Genomic DNA, 22,366 nt, shown 5'->3' with positions numbered 1-22,366 from the left:
TGGTAGTGGTGGGTCGGGGCCAGCGGAATCCACCACATTCACATGTGGTGGACAAAAATCAGGGGGACGCCTTGTAAGCCAGCGATCCCAGACTCAGGCCAGACCGCGCAGCCCACTGTTCCACCACCAGGAAAAATAAAGCCTCATAACTTGTGGCTATAAACCCAGTGGGGGTTGGGGTGGCAAAAGAAACGGCTGGTTTCTCAGGAGAGCCCCAAAAGTGTGCAAATCCACCCACTCTGGGAACTACAACCAGGACAGCAGCTGGAGGGGCGTCAGTCACATATGGGAAGTGGGTGAAATGACTGGAAAGGTGGCAAATGCCAGGCAAGCCCCCCAAAGTCATCCAGTAGCAGCAATGTCCCCTCATCAACCCCTCCATGACAAATGGAGCTACAAAGCAGTGAAGTAGGTAGCCCGCCCTGGTGAATACCCAAGGCTCTGCCCATACAACTTAACAGGTGTCCTAAGACAGGAGATCAAAGTGGCTCTACCTAGTACACAGACACAGGGAGGCTGCGAAATAAGCAAAGAAATATGGTCCAAATAAAGGAACAGAATAGAACCCCAGAAAAAGAATTAACTAATGCAGAGATAGCCAACCAATCGGACACACAGTTCAAAACCACTGGTGGTCAGGATGCTCACAAATCTCACTGAATATGGCAAAAGCATAAGGGAAGAAATGAAGGTTATACTCAAGGAAATAAAGAAAAATCCACAGGGAACCCACAGGGAAGGGAAGGAAGCTGGGATTCAAACCTATAATTTGGAACATAAGGGTGAAATAGTCAACCAGGACAAAATGAAGGAACAAGAATTCAAAAAAAATGATGAGATATAAGAAGACTCTGGGACATCTCCAAAAGGGCCAACATTCAAATCATAGAGATGCCAGAAGGAGAAGAGGAATAGCAAGAACCCAAAAACTTATTTGAAAAAATTATGAATGTAGCTTCCCTAATTTGGTGAAGGAAATAGACATACAAATCCAGGAAGCACAGAGAGTCCCAAACAAGATGAACCCAAAGAGGTCCACATCAAGACACATCCTAATTAAAATGCCAAAAGTTAAAGACAGAATCTTAAAAGCAGAAAGAGAAAAGGAGAGAGGTACCTACAAAGGAGTTCCCATAAGACTGTCAGCTGATTTCTCAAAAGAAACTTTGCAGGCAAGAAGGGACTGGCAAGTAGTATACAAAATGATGAGAAGCAAAGACCTATAACTTAGGTTACTCTAAGCAGCAAAGCTATCATTTAGAATGGAAGGACAGATAAAGTGCTTACCAGACAAGGTAAAGCTAAAAGAGTTCATCATCACCAAACCACTATTATATGAAATGTTAAATGGTCTTATTTAACAAAAAGAAGATTGACTGCCCTGGCTGGTGTGGCTCAGCGGATTGAGCGCTGGCCTGTGAACCAAAGTGTCGCTGGTTTGATTCCCAGTCAGGGCACATGCCTGGGTTGCAGGCCAGGTCTCCAGTGGAGGGCACGTGAGAGGCAACCACACATTGATGTTTCTCTCCTTCTCTCACTACCTTCTCCTCTCTGAAAATAAATAAATAAAATCTTTTTAAAAAGCTAAAAAGAAAAGATCAAAACTATGAACATTAAAAAGACAACAAACTCACAACTATCAACAACTGAATCTAAGAAACAAAAACAAACTAAACAAACAACTAGAACAGGAATAGAATCATAGATATAGAGATCATTTGGAGGATTATCAGCTAGGAAGGGGAAAGGGGAGACTGGGAGAAAAGGTATACATATGTACTTAGAAGCATAACAAGGTAGGTACAAAATAGATACGGGGATGTTAAAAACACTATAGGCAATGCGGAAGCCAAAGAATTTATATGCATGACCCATGGACATGAACTAAGTGGGGGAATTGCTGAAAGGAAGAGGGGACCAAGCAGAGGGGGCAAAGGGGGAAAAATTGGGACAACTATAATAACATAATAATAAAATATACTTTTAAAAAAAGGTCAGCAACCTGCAGGATCAGATGGGTAAATTCAGCAGAGATTGAAATAATAACCACAATCAAACAGAAATGCTAACTATGAAAAAATAGGCCTTCAATAGGTTCAACAGCAGATTAAAAATAGCTGAGGAAATAGTCAAAAAACTTGAAGATAACAATATAAATAAGCCAGCTTAATACACAAAGACCTCCCCCCAAAAAACAAAATAAAGGACAAGAGCTCTGGGACACTATCAAAGGTCCAAAATACATATAATTAGAATCCCAGAAGGAAAACAAAGAGAACAAAATAGAAGAAATAGTAGAAAAATTATAGCAAATAAATTCCCAAAGTTAATGAGAAACAACCAGAAATCTAAGAAGTTCATGGAATAACAAGATATTTTTTAAAAAAAAACTAAAGTATCAAAGCCAAACTGATGAAAACAAAGAAAATGGGAAAATCTTTAAGTTAAAGAAAAAAAGACACATTACATAGGAACAAAGATAAAAATTACATCTGACATCTCATCATGAAACAAATAAGGCAGATGAGACTATACTGACAGCTGAGCAGACTGCTTAAAGGAAACAGACAAACAAAATGTGTCAAGCCAGAATTCTATACCCAGTGAGAATATCCTTCAAAAGGGGAGAAGTAAAGACTTCTGCAGAAAATCTGAGTCATTTCCTTGTCGGCAAAGCTATATTACAAGATATATTAAAGGAAATTGTTCAAGCAAAAGAAACATGATACTAGGTAAAAACTTAAATTTATAGAAGGAAATAATGAATATTGGAAAAGGAAAACCAAGGGAAAATAAAATTTACCTTTTTACTCTTCACTGTCCTAAAACTAACTGATAATGTGTGTTAAAAGAGTGCTGATATGTTAACAGCTCATGTAAAAGTAAACCTTACGGCAACAATAGCCAAAGGATGGTAGAGACACAGGGAATATACTGTTGCAAATTCCTTACACTACACAGAAAATGAAACAATATAATTGGAAGGTAGAGCTGAAAAATAAAGATGTGTATTGTAAACCTGAGGGGAACCTTTAAAAATTTTTAAAAGATATACAAATAATAAGCCAACAAATGTAAAATCACTAAAAATGCTCAATTTACATGAAATGAAGAAGAAAAAATTTTTAAATGAACATTGACAACAAATAGAAAACAGTAAGATAGAGGATTCTAATCAAACCATACTAAAAATCACTTTCAATAAGAATGACTTAAACCCGCCAATTAAAAGACAGAGATTATCAGATGAGCTCAAAACAGGACCCAGGTTAGCATTACTCAAATAAAAAACACAGACAAAGAAATCCCCAATATACAGATCAATATCCTCCCATGAACACAGACATAAAAACCTAAAAAAGAAAAAAAAACTAGCAATTGAATCCAGCAACATATAAAGAGGATAATATGTCACAAGAAGCAGCTTCTCCCAGAAAACAAGACTGGCTCACCATCCAAAAATCAATCATTGTATCTTAGCATATTAACAGAATAAAATTTTTTTAATCCCACATGATATATAAATAAAAGAAGTATCTAACAAAACTCAATATCCATTCAGGAAAAACTCTCAAGAAACTAGGAATAAAAAGAAATTTCCTTAATCTCATGAAGGGAGTCCAAAAAAAACAAAAATAGAAAAAAAGAAAAGAAGAAAACCTATAGCTAACATCAAACTTAATACTATAAGAATGAATGCTTTCTTCTTAATATCAGAAACATGACAAAAATATCCTTTCTTACCACCCTTATAAGCATGTAAGTCCCAGTCAATGAAATAAATCTAGAAAAAGGAAATAACAAAACACTCTTCACAAATGAAATGTCTGTCTACATAAAAAATTCAACAGAATCTAGAAAAAATGTACTGGAACTTATGAGAAATAGTAAGGGACCCTAACAAGGATATAAGATACATGATTACTATACAAAAATCAATTACCTTTATATATAGTAGCAAGAAAACTTGTAATTTGAAACAAAGAAAAGTACAATGTACAATAGGAACAAAAATGACATACCTAAGTATACACATAAAATTATATATACAGGATCTGTACACTGATAACTACCAATAACTAATACAAGAGATGAAAGACCTAGATGAAAGAGAACCAATATACTTATGGATTAAAAAATTCAATATTATTAAAATGTATAGATCAACAGAATTTCAATATGAATCCCAATTAGTAGACATAACGAGTCTAAAATTTATATGGAAAGGCAAAAGGCTAGACTGGTTAAAACAATTCTAAAGAAGAAAAAGTAAGATGGAGGATTCCTAATACCCAATTTCAAAATATTATAAACCTACTCTAATCAAAATAGTGTGATATTGGACTTCCAGCTAAGATGGAGGCGTAGGTAGACACACTTTGTCTCCTCATACAACCAAAAAATGATAACAACAAATTTAAAAACAAAAAAGTAACCAGAACTACCAGAAAACTGAACTGTATGGAAGTCCAACAACCAAGGAGTTAAAGATGAAAAATTCATCCACATCCAGTGGGAGGGGCAGAGACAGGCAGCGGGAGAGGATAGGACTCCCAGAAAGGCAGTGGCTGGAGGCTGGAGGACAGGGGTGGGCAAGGATGCAGCTCGCAGACCAGGTGGTCCCATATTTGTGTGCAGATAAACCAGGACGAACAACTGGGGAGTAAGACAGACCACGCAACCCAGGGTTCCAGTGCGGGGAAATAAAGACTCAAAACCCCTGACTGTAAAAACCTGTGGGGCTTGCACTAGTGGGAGAAACTCCCAGTCTCACAGGAGAAATAGTTGGAGAGACCCACAGGGTCCTAGAAGTTACATAAACCCGCCCACCCAAGAATCAGCACCAGAAGGGCCCAATTTGGTGGTGGGTAGCCAGGGAAGTGACTGATAGCTGGTGGAGAGCTGAGCAAGCATCACTGTTTCCCCTGGGACCCCTCCCTCACATACAGTGCCACAACGCAGCCACATGGGTTGCCTAGCCCTGGCAAATACTTAAGACTCCGCCCCTTACTACATAAGAGGCACACTGAGACAAAGAAATATGGCCCTAATGAAAGAACAGATCAAAGTTCCAAAAATAGAACTAAGTAATGAAGAGATAGCCAGCCTATAAGATGCAGAGTTCAAAACACTGATAATCAGGATGCTCACAGAAATGGTTGAGTATGGTCCCAAAATAGGGGAAAAAATGAAGGCTATGCAAAGTGAAATGAAGAGAAATGTACATGGAACCAAGAGTGAAGTGAAGGAAACTGGGACTCAAATCAACGCTTTGGACCAGAAGGAAGAAATAAACATTCAACCAGAACAGAATGAAGAAACAAGAATTCAAAAAAATGAGGAGAGGCTTAGGAACCTCCAGGACAACTTTAAACATTCCAATACCCGAATCATAGGGATGCCAGAAGGAGAAGAAGACGACCAAGAAATTGAAAACTTACTTGAACACATAATGAAGGAGAACTTCCCCAATCTGGCAAAGGAAATAGACTTTCAGGAAGTCCAGGAAGCTCAGTGAGTCCCAAAGAAGTTGGACCCAAGGAGGAACACATCGAGGCACATCATAATTACATTACCCAAGATTAAAGATAAGGAGAGAATCTTAAAGGCAGCAAGAGAAAAGGAGACAGTTACCTACAAAGGAGTTCCCATCAGACTATCAGCTGATTTCTCAAAAAAAAAACATTACAGGTAAGAAGGGGCTGGAAAGAAGTATTCGAAGTCATGAAAGGCAAGTACCTACATCCAAGAGTACTCTATCCAGCAAAGCTGTTGTTTAGGATGGAAGGCCAGATAAAGTGCTTTCCAGGTAAGGTCAAGTTAAAGGAGTTCATCATCACCAAGCCCTTATTATACGAAATGTTAAAGGCACTTATCTAAGAATTGAAGAAGATAAAAAACTATGAACAGTAAAATGACAACAAACTCACAACTGTCAGCAACTGAACAAAAACAAACAACTAGAACAGGAAGAGAATCGCACAACTGGAGATCACATGGAGGGTCATCAGTGGGGTCGGGGAGGAAGGATAATGGAGGAAAAGGTACAGGGAATAAGAATGAAAAACGCTAGGTACAAAATAGATGGGAAGGTTAAGTAGAGTATGGTATGAGAAATGGAGAAGACGAACAACTTATATATATGACCCATGGGCATGAACTAAGGGGTTGGGGGAATGCTCGTGAAGGGGCGTTGTGCAGGGCAGAGGGGAATCAAGGGGAGAAAAAAAATGGGACAACTGTAATAGCATAATCAAAGTATATTTTTAAAAACACAGTGTGACATTGGCTAAGGAGAGACAAATATATCAACAGAAACAGAATGAGAGCCCAGAAACATACCCACACATATACTGTCAGTTGATTTTTGACAAAGGTGCAAAGACAACTCAGTGGAGAAAGAATAGTCTTCCAATAAATGTTGCCAGAACAATTGGATATCCATAGGACAAAGCAACAACAACCAGAAATAACTCCTCCTATTCCTACCTTGGACATCATCAGTGAGTAGTAAAACGAATTGACAGCGTGAGCATTCTGATATGTTGTACTGAGAAGGGCCTATATTTCACACACACACAAAATCCGTAACCTCAGTTTCATAAAAGTGTGCCCTACACAAACCAAACTCAGGAACCTTCTAGAAAACACTTGACCAATATTTTTTAAAAGTGTCAAGGACATAAAAGACAAGAAAAATTAAGGCACTGTTACAACCAGCAAAACACTAAGGACATATAAAAATTAAATGCAATGTGGGACACTGAACTGGGTCCTATAACAGAAAAATGAGAGTAATGGGCAAAATCTAAATATTCTGCAGTTTAATTAATAGTATTGCATCAATGTTAATTTCTTGGTTTTGATAATTGTTCTATGGTAAAGTAAAATGTTAACATTAAGGGAAGATGGACGAAGGGTATATTGGAAGTCTATAATACTACCTTTGCAATTTGCCATATAAGAAAAAGTTTGCTTTCCTTAAACCACTAAACATTGTTAGAAACATAGGAAATAAAAATTTGTATTTATATATTGATGTATAAATTGATATAATCTGTATATCATATATATAATAAAAATATAAAAAACACTTTGTATATCAAAGTATTAATTACACAGCCAGGTACAGTAGCAATTAAAAATAGTATCTGCAAAAATTAAACCCATCTTGGTCATGACCTTCCATTGTTTTTCAACGCTCGACTCAGTATTTTAGTAAGCTGTTCGGATTTTACACCCACGTTCATGAGTGAAAGTGCACTGTGATTTTTGTTTTTCGTGCTGTTCTCTGGACTGGTATGAAGGCTACACTAGCATCTTAAAGTGCATTGGGAAGTGTTCTCTCTTTCTTTGCCACTTTAAAAAGAAAAGGCCCTTTGAACATATTTTTCTCCTGCTTTCCAAACAATAATTTAATTTAGCAGATAAAAATCTAGTTCCAAATCTTTATGCACTTTGATATAAAAGGATCTTTATAAAGTAGGAGCAAAAAGCAAGATGCAGAACGTTGCAAATTATCCTGCCATTTGTGTGTGTATACATGCACACCTCCTACATGCATCTGGACACACACAAACTGGTTTGCATATGTGTAGAAAATCTCTGCAAACCTAACTGATAGAGGCAAGAGTGTTAAGGAAGCCCATTTTCATGGTATAACCGTTTGTATATTTTGAATTTTTCACTGTATGCAAGGGAGACCTTTCAAAATACATTTAAAGTATACTTTAAAAACTTATGCTTACTACTCAGGACAAGTAAAACTTTTTCAAAGAGCTTTACTGAATATAATTCACATACCATAAAATTCCATTTACAGTGTACAATTGTACGGCCTTTAGTATATTCACAAGGTTGTGCATGCATCACCACAATCACTTTTAGAACATTTTCATCATCCCAAAAAGAAACCCTTCTCCCCTTAGCTATCACTCTTCAATCCACACATCCACCCCAGCTCTGGGCAACCACTGACCTACTTTCTGTTTCCACAGTTTTGTGTATTCTGGGCATTTAACAGAATGCAGTCATATAGTGTGTGGTCTTTGTGTCCGGCTTCTTCCACTTAGCATCGTGTTGTCAAGGTTCACCCATGTTGTAGCATATATCAGAACTTCATTCCTTTCTATTGTCAAATACTACTCCATCGGTTATATACACACACATTTTGTTCATTCATCAGTTGATGGATATTTATTTCCAGTTTCTGGATATTATTAATATCTTCTTGTGCATTTATTGGGCATTTTTATATCATCTCTGGAGAACTGTCCAGTCAGATCCTTTGTGAAAGAGTCAGACCAGTTCCCCAACCCAGCAGACTGCTAATAACCCAGCCAGGCCAGTTTCCCACCCTCTGGACTTCCCATGACTCAGTTTTCCCAACTCACTTGGTGACCAATGGCTTAGTCAAAACTCTCTCCCACCTCACGCAACAGACACCTGGCACAAGCCACAATAGCGGGTAGTCAGACTAACGGTCCTGTACCTGGGAACAGCCTGCTCTTTACCTAACCCATTGTCCTGGCTCACATCCTGAAATCTCCAGGCACCCACCCAGAAGAACAACTCCTCCCCTGTCCTCGCAACAGACCCTGCACTTTTTCTTTTAAAAACCCACTCCTGCCTTCCCCCAGTGCTGCAGTTGCCCCGACTCAGCCTGCCTCTCGGCACAGCACCAAACAAAGGCACTTGGATCAGATCACCCGGTTCCTCCCACTTCTATTTCTCATGCGTTTCTAACACTTTGCCCGCTTTTGTAATCAGGTTATTTATTGAAGACAAATAAAATTCTTAATGTGAAACTTCAAAGTACAAAGTTTTCACTTAAACAAATATAGGAGACATACAATAGTAAATTTGGAATATTTATACCCCTAACACTCAACACCTCTTTCTGAGAATTAGTAGGAAATATTCTATCTGTCCATAACAGTCTACTACCCATATTATCAAAATGAAGTAAGAAATTCATTTTGGAAAACTCACATTTGTACAACATATTACTGTTTAAAAACATTTTCATACGCACAAACTCACTCAGTGATTAAGCCCCACAGCAACCCTGTAATGAAGGTGTTACTGTTTTAGAGCAGGAAACTGAGGCTCAGGAGCTATTATAAGAACCTGCTAAAATAAAGAAAAAATATTTATATAAGCATTTACACCGATTTTTATTAGGCCTTTTCTGATATCCTTATTACATTATTCATTTTTGAAAGAGATGATGAATTCTAATTCTAAAAGTTATTGTATTAGTTCTTTACCACAAGTCGTAGTAAATAAAAAACCCCATTTACTATTATCTTTCTAAAATCTCATTAACAAATTTGTTAAGCATATTGCTTATATTTTTTTAAAACTGCAAAAATTTGTTGCTTGAGAAACTGAAGGACTGCATTATTGGCTATAAAGTAATACAGGTAAGGAGTAATACCTACTAACTCCTGATATTTCCTTGGAATCTTTTTTTAAAATTAATTAATTTATTTTTAGAGGGAGGGGAAAGGAGGGAGAAACAGAGGGAGAAAAACATCAATGTGTAGTTGCTTCTCTAGTGCTCCCTACTGGCAACCTGGCCTGCAACCCAGGCATGTGCCGTGACTAGGAATGGAAACAGCGACCCTTTGGTTTGCAGGCCAGCACTCAATCCACTGAGCCACACCAGCCATGGCTTTCCTTTGAATCTCGACCTTCAAAAAAACAACTACTTATATCCACAATCATAAGAAAAGACTGTAAAATTGGATTTTTTTTAATTTTAAGAGATTATAAAATGTCAAATATTGAGAACTAGTACACAAAGCACTTTGATTATCTATCCTACAAGCTAAGTATTATGTGACCCAAATACTTCAATCCACATAACCATATGTCTATTGTTTGCAAGTTCTCACCTTATAATATTTTTATAGTTTTCTAAGCACATACCCAACCACCAAAAAAGAGATCTGATGTATCATTTAATTCAAATGCTGCCATGTTTCAGCAATCCCCTTTAGTAAAACAGCACCTTTGAACCACTGTGTCAGGATTCCTCACACGCAGCACGACTGGCATTTTGGACTGGAAAATTCTTTGTTGCGGAAGGTTGCCCTGTGTATCATAGGATGTTTGAGAGCATCTCTGGCCTCTACCCACTAGATACTAGTAGCAACTCCTTCAGTTTTAACAATCAACAGTCTCCAGACAGTGTAAAATCCCACATTTCCCCACAGGAGAAAAATAGCAATTTTGCCCTACCTAGACATTTAGGAAAGTGTCCAAAGAAATACTTTACAGTGTTTTCACTATATCCCTGGATAACCAGAAAAGGGAATGCGTGTAAAGAACTAAATGTGGGATAATGGTATTATGGTTACCGTATTTTTCAGACCATAAGATGCACCCAGGCTTTAGAGGAGGAAAATAGGAAAAAAAATTTTGAAGCAAAAAATGTGGTAAAATATTTATTAACATCCTTTCAAGCAGAAATCCTGTAGCGAGCCAGGTAAGCCACATTCAGACTGTAAGCCACACCACCATTTCCCTCCCAAATTTGGGGGGAAAGGTGCGTCTTATAGCCCAAAAAACATGGTATATTCTGCTTTAAGAGGCCTTATTTTTTATATTATCTGTCAATTGAAGTATATACAAAATAAAACAATGTAATGGCTGGGATTTGTCTCAAATTGGTGAGGACTAGGGTAGGTGAATGAAACACAATTGCTGATACATTAATAAATGCACACAGAAGTCCATTATACTATTCACCTTGGTTATGTTCAAAAAACTTAATAATAAAAGTTTATAAGAGAAACCTTAGATCTTAGTAGACAAATAACCACCTGATGACTACATCAAAAGAGCACAGTTCAGAGAAACAAGAGACAGCTGAATGAAGTCCTGGGAGCGTAAGATGACAGATGCTTTGGTGAAGCAGAGCACTAAAAGGAGCTCGCACATACGGGCGAATTTAGAAAGCCTTAAACATGCTCAGCATAGGATGCTCACTAGGAAGTGACATGAGAAGACCCTAAACTTTCACCTACGACTTATTGTTGGGCTCAACACAAGCAAGAAGTGAGGGGTAAGGCAGAGTTGTAAACAGCCTAGCTAAACTTTGAATGAATCCCCCAATACAGAGTACAAAGACTCTTTTTGTCTTTGGGTCTGTGTACTCAAGGAAATGTCTATTAATGCATTTCCTAGCCACTAAGAGACAGATATCATAGACTATACACAACAAAGAATAGAGATGTACAAAAACAAGTTGGAAAACTAAGCAAACAAACAACTAAAACCCACAGTGATCAACAAAAACAAACCCTGAAAAATGGTGAAAATCTGATTTACACAGTTAACACATAATATTCAAAATGTGCTGTTTTCAATAAAACATTACAAAGCATACAAAGAAACAATAAAAGTATAGCCCATTCCCAAGAGAAATTAACAGAAACTCTTCCTGGTGAAGCTCAAACCTCAAACTTAATAGAAAAAGACTTCAAATCAACTGCCTTAAACACTCTCAAAGAGTTCAAAGAAACTATGAACAAAGAGCTGAAGGACACCAGAAGAACAATGTCTCAACAAATACAAAGTATCAATTAAGAGATACAAATGCTAAGAGAGAACCAAAAAACAAACAAAAAACAAAACCACACTACAAATAAAAAACTAATAACTGAAATGAAAAATTCAGTAGAGGGCTTTCAATATCATATTTGAGCAGACTTTGAGAAAAAAGAATCAATAACCTTGAAGACACATCAATTATCCAGCCTAAGTAGCAGAAAAGTGTACAGAAAAATGAACAGAGCCTTAGAAACATGTGGAACACCACCAAGAATATCAACATATGCAAAATGGAAGTCCCAAAAGGAAAGGAAAGAGAGAAAAGGACAGAAAAAATATTTAAAGAAAGAGTGATTGAAAACTTCTAATTTGAAAAAAGACATGCATTTACATATCCAAGAATCTCAGTAAACTCCAAGTAGGATAAATTCAAGGAGATCCACACCACCCTGGCCAAGCTGTTCAGTTGGTTGGAGCGTCATCCTGTACACCAAAAGGTTGAAGGTTCAGTTCCCAGTCCAGGCATATACCCAGGCTGTGGGTTCAATCCCTGGTCAGGGTGCATATGGGAGGCAACCAATTAACGTTTTTCTCTCACATCAAGGTACCTCTCTCTCTCGCTGTCCCTTTATCTCTCTCTAAAATCAATAAAAACATATCCTTCGGTGATGATTTTTTAAAAATCCACACCAAGACACATTATAATCAAACTGTTGAAAGAGAAAGAATCTTGAAAGAAGCAAAAGAAGACACTCAAAATATACAAGGAATCCTCAATAAAATTAAGACCCAATTTTTCAGTATAAACCAGGGAGGTCAGGAGGCAGTGGGATGATATTGAAATGGTAAAAGGAAAATATGTCAGCAAAAAATTCTATATTCAGCAAAACTATTCTTCAAAATTGAAGACATTCAGACATTCCCAGATAAACAAAAGCTGAAGGAATTCATCACCAGAAGACCTGTGTACAAGAAATGCTCAAGACAGAAATTAAATGACACTGGACAGATCTGAACTATACAAAGAAATTAAAAAATATATATATATATATAAAGGCAATTACGTAGGTTGATATACAAGTCAGTATTATTGCATATGGATTCTGAATCTTCTCTTTTATTCCTACATAATTTAAAGGACTAGAACAGTGATCATAAATCTATGTGAGTGGACACACGATGTATAAGCTTGTTGTTTGTGACAACAACATACAGGGGACTGAATGGAGTTTTATATGAAGAAATATTCTGAATTCTACTGAACCTAAGGTGCTAACAGTTCAACAGAGACTCATTGTCTGCTGATCCTATATTAGCTAAATTATCTACTTGCTAAAATGTACATCAACACTTGAGGCGTGTTGTGACCATCCATGGCCAGGCACAGAGAAGCCCACATTTCGCGTCACCTGGTACAGATATGCCCAGAGGAAGTCAAACAAGACAACACTCCTTCTGCCTTCTTATTTCAGTTCTCACAATGTAAACAAGTTTTCTTTAGGGAGTCAATTTATGTTCTGTTTTTTGCATTTTTGTGCTTTTTGTTGGTGACTTTGCTGTTTAAAGTAGCTCCCAAGCACAGTAATGAAGTGCTGTATAGTGTTCCTAAGCGCGAGAAAGCTATAATGTGCCTTTATGGGGAAAATATGTATATTAAATAAGCTTCATGCAGGCATGAGATATATAGTGCAGTAGCCATATATTCAACACTAATAACTCAACAACATATTAAATGAGGAATCTTTAAACAGAAACACGTATGAAACAAGCTTACATATTAATAAAATGATTAAAATGTTGAAACAAGAGAATTACAGAAACTTAATCCTTTATCTCCCCTAAAAGTGACAGTTCAGCATTTGCCGATGTAACATTCATGCAGCTGTACAGAACATGACTACCATAAATAAAGAGAACTAACTGTGGGTTGCTGGAAGTTTAATAGGCTAGTTATAATTCCCTTGTAATAACCTCTGAGAAAATAAAGTGTACAGAAAAGCAACAGAATGGAGTCAAGTGGTGCATAACAAAAAGTCAAACATGGACGAAGGCAGTAACAAAAAAGAGCAAGAAAAAAGATGTAAAACATATAGAAAACAAAATTAAATTAATTAAATTCTCTAATGAAAAGCCAGATTGACAGAATGGATTTTAAAAAAATAGATCCTCAATATGGTGTTTACAAGAAATTCACTTTACATGCAAAGACTCAACAGATTGAAGATAAAAGGGAAGAAAAGGAGCCAACATAGCAATACTCGCACCACACAAAACAAGAGTTTAAGTCAAAACTTTTTACAAGAGTCAAAAAAAGAACATTACATATTGATAAATGGGTCAGTCCTTCAAGAAGATCTAACAGTTATAAACTGAAGCAACAATTTATAAGCTGAAGAGAAAAATATAATTCTGCATTAGTAATCACAGAATTCAAACCCACATCTTAAATAGTGGATAGAACAACTAAGCAGAAGAGTGAAAAGGGAATGGAGCATTTGAACAATACTACAAATCTGTAATACCCACAACATATACAGACAGAATACACGGGGTTTTTTTTCCAAGTGCACGTGAAACATTTTCCAAACAGACCATATTAGGTCAGAAAACAAGTTTCAATAAATTTAAAAAATAATCAATGAAACCAAAAGTTGGTTCTTGCAAAGACAGCAAACTGACAAATAATCTTCACCTGTATTAAGAAAAAAAAGACTAAAATTACTAAAATCAGAAACGAAACTGAAGATATTACTACCAACCTTACAGAAATAAAGAGGATTATGAGGATACTATGAACAACTATATGCCAACAAATTAGATAAATCAGATCAAATGCACAAAAATTCCTGGAAACACACAAAGTGCCAACACTGACTCACATAGTAACAGAAAATCTGAACAAACCTCTAACAAGAAAACTAACTGAATCAGTAATCAAAAATCTCCCTGGGCAAAGAAAAGCCCAGGAACAGGTTTCACTAAAGTCCACTAATCATCTCAAGAATTAATACCAATCCTTTACAAACTCTTCCAAAAAATAAAAGAAAGAACATGTCCTAATTTATTCTATGAGGTCAGTGGTACCCTGCTACCAAAGCCAGACACAGACATCAGAGGAAAGCTAAATCTGTCTCTCACAAAGAGGTCAGCTAGCAATTCGGAAAGTCCTTCCCATGCACATACTAGGGTTGAAATTAATATGTTAGAGTAAGAAGAGCCAGGCCAGGTTTTCCAATGTCACAGAAAAAACTCACAAATAAACAAAAAGAAAATTCTAGAATGAGTTCAATGCTGCTAACCGGAGTTGGAGATAGCAGTGAAAACTCATGATTTGGGGGTTTTGTATTTTAATATACAGAAATAGAGACACACATATACATGTATTTCCTACTTCTATCTACTGAGAGGGCCAAGAAGCACTAACACCCCCATAGAAATGAGAACACCAAACATCCAAATTTTGGATTCTAAATACCATTCTTTAATAAAAGAAACTATAGATCCATAGAGAAAACACAAGATAAGCCTGGAGTCTCTTCTGGAATCAGAAAATACAAAAAATGTTTAAAAAGAAATTTTTAAAAATGCAGGAGCCAATCCAAAAGAGCTCCCAATGACCAAAGCTGGAAAAATATGAACAATAAAATAAATAATAATAGTATTGGATTATAACCAAAGGAATAAGTATTCTTGAATCCCAACTAATATAAACAAATAATTTATTAATAAATAAATAAGGGAGAAGTGACTCTTCCTTACAAAAGAATTCCACTTAGTAAATGTAAAAACAAGGAAATAAAGAATTTCAAGTTGTAATTGATGCAGGCAAGATCCACCAATGAATGAAAAATTTAGTGGGCAAAAGTCGAAGAAACAGCATATTTGCATAGCCTCAAAGTATCTCCCCCAAAATATTCATTACTTACAAAGGGAAGATAATTTTTAAGGTGTAACTTTATACCTGAAAACCTGGCAGACACTAACTTAATCAAATAATGAAGGTTAACATCATCAGAAATAGACATATTGATGCTCCCTAACACAACACGCTGAGAAGATCATATACTTCTATGGTATTTTTCCCAAAATCCGTAATTTCACTGTAAGAGAAAACATTTGTGGGACCAAGTTGAGGGATAAAACCAAGTTGAGGGACAGTCTACAAAATACCTGCTTGGTATTCTTTGAAAGTGTCAAGGTGGCAAAACCTAAGAAAAGACTGAGGAGCTGTGGTGGGCTAGAGAAGACCAGAGAGGCGTGACAACCAAATGTAATGTAGCATCACAAACAGCACACTGAAAGAGAAGGACATTAGTGGGAAAATAAATGAAATTCAAACAGTTTCCAGTTTAATTCAATAGTATTGAGTCAATGTTAAATTGTTTCTTGGTTTTCTTGAGTCAATGTTTCTTGGTTTTGATGACTGTTGCATGGATGTATAAGGTCTTAACACCAGGGAAAGCTGGATAAAGAATATATAAGAACTCTACTATTTTTGTGCTCTTCTGTAAATCTAAAATTATTTCAAATCAAAAAGTTTGTGCCTTTAAGATTTTAATGACAGAGCAAGAATATTATATTTAAAAATATATAAACAGGATATAAGACAAAGTACAGACTTATTTCAACCATGTTAAAGAAAAATGAAAGGGAAGACTTAAAAACCTTAAAAAGCAAATACTTCAAAGCACTAAAAATGATGCCTGGAATCTAGAATGATAGATAGTTGTTTTTCTTTATACTTTTGGTATTTTCTTAAATTTTCTACAATAAACAGAGATTACTTTCATATATAATGAAATTTTTTAAATTTTTAAAAATAATTGTAGACCTTGCACCAATACAAAAGATAAATTAAAGAATGACACTAGAAAGTAGTAAGCCATTTTGGTTGTTAAAGGGTAAAACAGTGAATATCTAAAACACAATCAATAAAATTATATAGTAGAATATAGTGAGTTAGAAAAAAAGAGATACTCAGCCTAACCCACTGGATAGCTAATGGGGCCATTATCAAATTAGGCAGAAGAGCTTAACAGAGAGCACAATAAATTCCACTGTCGACATATTGGGCTAGCAGTACCTGTGGATCATCTGAGAGAATATATCCAACAGGAAATTGCAAACAGAGGATGAAAACTCAGGTGGAGACTGGGGCTGGAGACAAAGAAGGTAAAGGTGTCAAATTGAATAATTACAAGTATTCAATGAAGCCATGGAGACAGCTGACTACTCTTACCATCATAATGTACGGCCATAAAAGAAACCCAAAAACAAAATCAGAGAGAACTCATCAAACAGACAATAAGCCAAAGTAAAGCTAACAGGAAAAATAAAAAAGAAACTGTCAAATGGTTGGGGGAAAAAACCAGAAGAGACTGGTATATCTGAATCCAATAGAAGAAGAAATCCTTATTTTCTAGCATGCTTTGCTAGAGTTCAACTACAATGAGAGTTAAGTCACTTCTATTAGATTTGATAGTGAGTCATTATTGATTATAGCCAAACAAGCTGCAGTGGAGACAAGTCAGCCTGTAGAGAACTGAGGAGTTGAAGAGTGAGCAGATGTCAGAGAAAGAGAAAAATGGATTAGTAACAAGTACATGCAAAAAATGTTTTCAGAAACTCGGGCATTTTTTCACTTAAATATTTCCAACTTACTTAAAAGATTCAATTCTATATATGATGGACTAGAGCCAGCTTAAAGTCAAAATCAGGTATTGTACTTCCAGCAAGATAACCTGAAAAGCCTCCTACAACAAAACACCTTAAACTGATACACTAGCATAACAGTATGTCTTTGGTTTTAAAAAAGATAAAGACAAAAATGTAGAAAATCAAATAAAGAGAAGGTACAAATAAGAGAATAAAAGAGTTTATCAATAATTTTTCAATACCAACAATCACTGTAAGTAAGACCAACTAAACAAAACCAGTTAAGGGACTTCCGGCCACAATAGAAGTGTAGCTAGACATATTTTGCCTCCTCACACAACCAAAAGAAGCACAACAACCAACTTAAAAATAAACCAAAAATGCCAGAAAATCAAACTGTATGGAAGAACAACAAAGAAGGAGTTAAAGAAACATTCATTCAGACCAGTAGGAGAGGTGGAGACAGACAGCTGGGGTAGAGAGGAGGCTCAGCAAGGCAGTGGCTGGAGGACCAGGTAGTCCCACGTTCATGAGCAGAGAAACCAGAAAGAACAACTGGGGAGCAAGACAGACCACACAACCCAGGGTTCCAGCGTGGGAAACTAAAGACTCAAAACTTCTGGCAGTAAAAACCTGTGGGGGTTGCAGCAGTGGGAGAAACTCTCAGCTTCACAGGAGAGTTCATTGGAGAGACCCACAGGGTCCTAGAAGGTACACAAACCCACCCACCCAGGAATCAGCACCAGAAGGGCCCAATTCACTTTGGGTAGCAGGGGAAGTGAATGAAAGCTGAGTGAAAGCTGAGCAAGTGGCATTGTTCCCTTCTGGACCCTGCCCCCACACACAGCACCACAACACAGTAAAATGGGTTGCCCTGCCTTGGCAAATACCTAAGGCTACGCCCCTTACATCACAACAGCTGCCTCAAGACAAAAAAAAAAAAAAAAAAAAAGGCCCTAATGAAAGAATAGATCAAAGCTCCAAAAATAGAACTAAGTGATGAAGAGATAGCCAGCCTATATAAGATGCAGAGTTCAAAACACTGATAATCAGGATGCTCACAGAAATGGTTGAGTATGGTCGCAAAATAGGAGAAAAAGTAAAGGCTATGCAAAGTGAAATGAAGAGAAATGTACATGGAACCAAGAGTGAAGGGAAGGAAACCGGGACTTAAATCAACACCTTGGACCAGAAGGAAGAAATAAACACTCAACCAGAACAGAATGAAGAAACAAGAATTCAAAAAAATGAGGAGAGGCTTAGGGACCTCCAGGACAATTTTAAATATTCCAACATCTGAATCATAGGGGTGCCAGAAGGAGAGCAACAAGAGCAAGAAATTGAAAACTTACTTGAACACATAATGAAGGAGAACTTCCCTAATCTGGTGAAGGAAATAGACTTACAAGGAGTCCAGGAAGCTCAGAGAGTCCCAAAGAAGCTGGACCCAAGGAGGAACACACCAAGGCACATCATAATTGCGTTCTCCAAGCTTAAACAGAAGGAGAGAATCTTAGAAGCAGCAAGAGAAAAGGACACAGTTACCTACAAAGGACTTCCCATAAGACTGTCAGCTGATTTCTCAAAAGAAACCTTACAGGCAAGAAGGGGCTGGAAAGAAGTATTCCAAGTCATGAAAGGCAAGGACCTACATCCAACATTCCTCTACCCAGAAAAGCTATCATTTGGAATGGAAGGGCAGATAAAGTAGATAAGGTCAAGTTAAAGGAGTTCATGATCACCAAGCCCTTATTATACAAAATGTTAAAGGGACTTATCTAAGAAAAAGAAGATGATCAAAAATATGAACAGTAAAATGACAACAAACTCACAATTATCAACAATTGAACCTAAAAAAAACAAAAAACGAAAACAAACTAAGCAAATAACTAGAACAGGAAGAGAATTACAGAAATAAAGATCACATGGAGGGTTATCAGTGGGGATGGGGAGGAAGGAGAATGGGGGAAAAGATACAGGGAATAAGAAGCATAAATGGTAGGAACAAAATAGACAGGGGGAGGTTAAGAATATTGTGGGAAATGGGGAAGCCAAAAAACTTATATGTACAACCCAAGGACATGAACTAAAGTGGGGGAATGTGGGTGGGAGGGGTGGTGCAGGGCAGAGGGGAATAAAGGGGTGAAAAATATGGGACAACTGTAATATCATAATCAATAAAATATATTTTAAGAAACAAGAAACAAAACCAGTTAAAAGACAGATAGTCCAAATGGACTTTTAAAAATCCAACAATTCTATACACAGGTGTTTACCCAAAAGAAATGAAAATATTTGTCTGCATAAGATTTATATACTAATTTATTCATAATCCAGTTAAAACCTGGAAACAACTCCAATATTTAACTAGAGGTGCATAGATAAACAAATGGTGGTAAAGCCATACAACAGAAAGGAACAAACTACTGATATACCTAACAACATAGATGAACCTCAAAAACATTTTATTGAGGAAAAAAACCAGACATTAAAATGCATACTGAATGATCCATTTTCATGACGTCCATAGAGAAAGCACAGTAATATACTTCCTAAAAAAACTAAACCTGGAACTGTCAAAATGCAGCGATTCCACTTCAGGTAATATATCCTAAGAATCCCATCGTGGAGAGCGTTTTGATGCTTTTCAGATGGGAGGGTGTTGTGGGGGAATGGGTGAAGAGGTGAGGGATTAAGAAGTACAAATATAGACTTACAGAATAGCCATGAGGATGTAAAGTACAGTACAGGAAACAGAGTAGCCAAAGAACTTACATGTATGACCCACAGACATGAACAATGGTGGGGGGACTGCCTGAGGGAGTAGGTAGTGCTGAGTTGAGGGTGGCAAAGGGAGAAAAATTGGGACAGATGTAATAGCATAATAATAAAACATAATTTTTTTAAATTAATAAGTTAAATAATTTATATTAGGAATCATGTACAATGTAACAATAATACATTTTGTTGAAAGTTAATAACAAAACATAATCCCTAAAATCTAACTTAGGTGTAGTTTTTTTTTTAAATCATCACCTGCGGACATTTTTTTTCACTTGCTTTTTTTAGAGAGAGGAAGGGACAGAAACACCTATGCAAGAGAGAAGCATCAACTGGTTGCCTCCACATGCACCCAGACAGAGGCTGCACGGCGGGACCAGGTCAAACCTGCAACTCAGGTATGTGCCCACACCAAGAATCAAACCCATAATGTTTCAGTGATGGAACAATGCTCCAACCAACTGAGCCACACTGGCCAAGTACTGTAATTTTTTAAATAAATATTTCTTTGACCCATGAGTTACAAAGAAGTCATAATGGAAATTAGAAAATACTTACAATTGAATAATGAACTAATCAAAATCTATGGAATGTAACTAAAGAAATACTTAGAAATTTACAATCTAAAGGCACAGAAAATTGAATATTAACAAGTTAATGGTCCAATTTAAGTCATAAAAAGAAAAGGGAAACAAAAATAGTAGTAGATAGTGAACAAGGAAACAAAAATATAATGAAGAGGATTCACAAAGCTAAAATCAAGTGATTCAAAAAGACTAAGGATCTTGACAAGTCTCTGATAAAACAGGTCATGAAAAACAACCAAATGCATTAAATATATAACTTAGGAATGGAAATGATTTCAGAAACACCGAAGCTTTAGGTACATCTGAGTGCAGTGTTAGGCAGATTGACTATTACAGATAATTACATATTTGGTCACCACGGCCATTCATTTTTACTCACCGCCAACAGAAGACACATTTATTTGCACATGCTAAGCTCGGGGTGGTTTCCATGCAACGATGGCTTTCGATGCCATAGAATGTATGTTTATAGCAACCTCCTCTCCCTCGGAGCATTGACTGAGTAAAAAACAAATGATAATTTAAATAAAATCCTCAAAGCATAGAAACAAAACATCAATGCATTATTTAAAAAGAAAAAACAAACATGTGTTTTATAACCATAAATACACCTACAGGTAGCTGCATGATGAAGAAAATTAACACTATCGCATTTCAAGGGGGGGCCCCCAAAAAAACCGGAATTATCCTGTGGAGGGGCATCCCCTTGTACTACAGGCTTTCCCCACAAGGTGAGGTGTTCTAGGAATCCATCTGTATCAGTGCTCAAGCTGGCTTTGTTGTGAGAGGCTGTTTTGGGCTTCAGTGAATTGGTTTTGGAAATTCTTTCAGTGCATTTGTCTATTTCATGATGGGTGATTTATGAGCACACCTGCCCACACCGTACTGAGTGTTCGGCAGTTTTTAACCAAAAATGGCATGACCCCCCACCCCCATCATGCACCACCTTCCCTATTCACCCGATCTCACCCCAAGAAACTTTTTGTTTGTTTCCTCAGAAGAAAAAAGTCCTAAAGGGGAAACGGTTTGCCAGTGTGGAAGAGGTGAAACAAAACATGGCAGAAGCACTAAAAGGCATCAAAATCAACAAGTTCAAAACCTTTTCAGCAGTGAAAAATGTCTCTATAGGTGTATTGCATCAAATGGAGAGTACTTTGAAGATGACTGAAATTCAAAAATGTAATAATTATACAATTTTTTATAAATAAATTTGGGGGTTTTGGGTTCCCCCACACTGTATAGGTGTTTTCATAATGATTCTAAAACCCAATGAAATACCTAAAATTCATTAACTCTGAAAGCTCTACAGGAAGGACCACTGATACTTGCATTTTCAAATCCATCCAATTGTCTCAAATAATAATAATACATAATGTCAAGGGATAGATCACACAGTCTCCAGAAAATATGGGTAGCCGGTCACATGACAGAATATCCCTGCTTCGAATGAGGGCAAGCAGGGAATGCATCCTGGAGTAATTCTGTGTCAACAGTGGAATCTGAACATAATGAGGCTGCTGAAGAGACAAGCCACATGGATATAAGATTATTCCAAAAAAAAAAAAAAAAACCCAACCCTGTTATGTAATATGTGAGTGGTAAAACCACAACAGGAAGAATAGGTAGTTTGAAAAAATACTGCATATAATTAGGGGTGGAGTCACAAGATAGCATCAAGCTTTATAAGGTATCATAAGAAAGATATGTCCAGCAGCTCTGCTTAAGGTTGGCTTCATTTCAGTAAAAGGGAACCTTGTGAGGAAGCCATGCAAGAGAATTCATAA

The 22,366-nt window shown here is 36.7% G+C and overlaps 1 protein-coding gene across 2 annotated transcripts in view; it reads right to left on the bottom strand.

Moving 5' to 3' along the window:
* The window catches only part of LOC112314803 (S-adenosyl-L-methionine-dependent tRNA 4-demethylwyosine synthase TYW1), a 161,184-nt gene that overhangs the window by 78,496 nt on the left and 60,322 nt on the right, over positions 1-22,366 (bottom strand). For both annotated transcript variants that reach the window (XM_024571335.3, XM_024571336.3), the window contains exon 10: positions 20,962-21,080. In XM_024571335.3, the coding sequence (XP_024427103.2) occupies positions 20,962-21,080 (119 nt within the window). The remainder of the gene's footprint in view (positions 1-20,961; positions 21,081-22,366) is intronic.

This window comes from Desmodus rotundus, chromosome 1 (assembly GCF_022682495.2).
Source record: "Desmodus rotundus isolate HL8 chromosome 1, HLdesRot8A.1, whole genome shotgun sequence".
NCBI classification, from domain to species: domain Eukaryota; kingdom Metazoa; phylum Chordata; class Mammalia; order Chiroptera; family Phyllostomidae; genus Desmodus; species Desmodus rotundus.
Note: the sequence above shows the minus strand (reverse complement) of the source record. Positions and strands in the feature narration are given on the sequence as shown.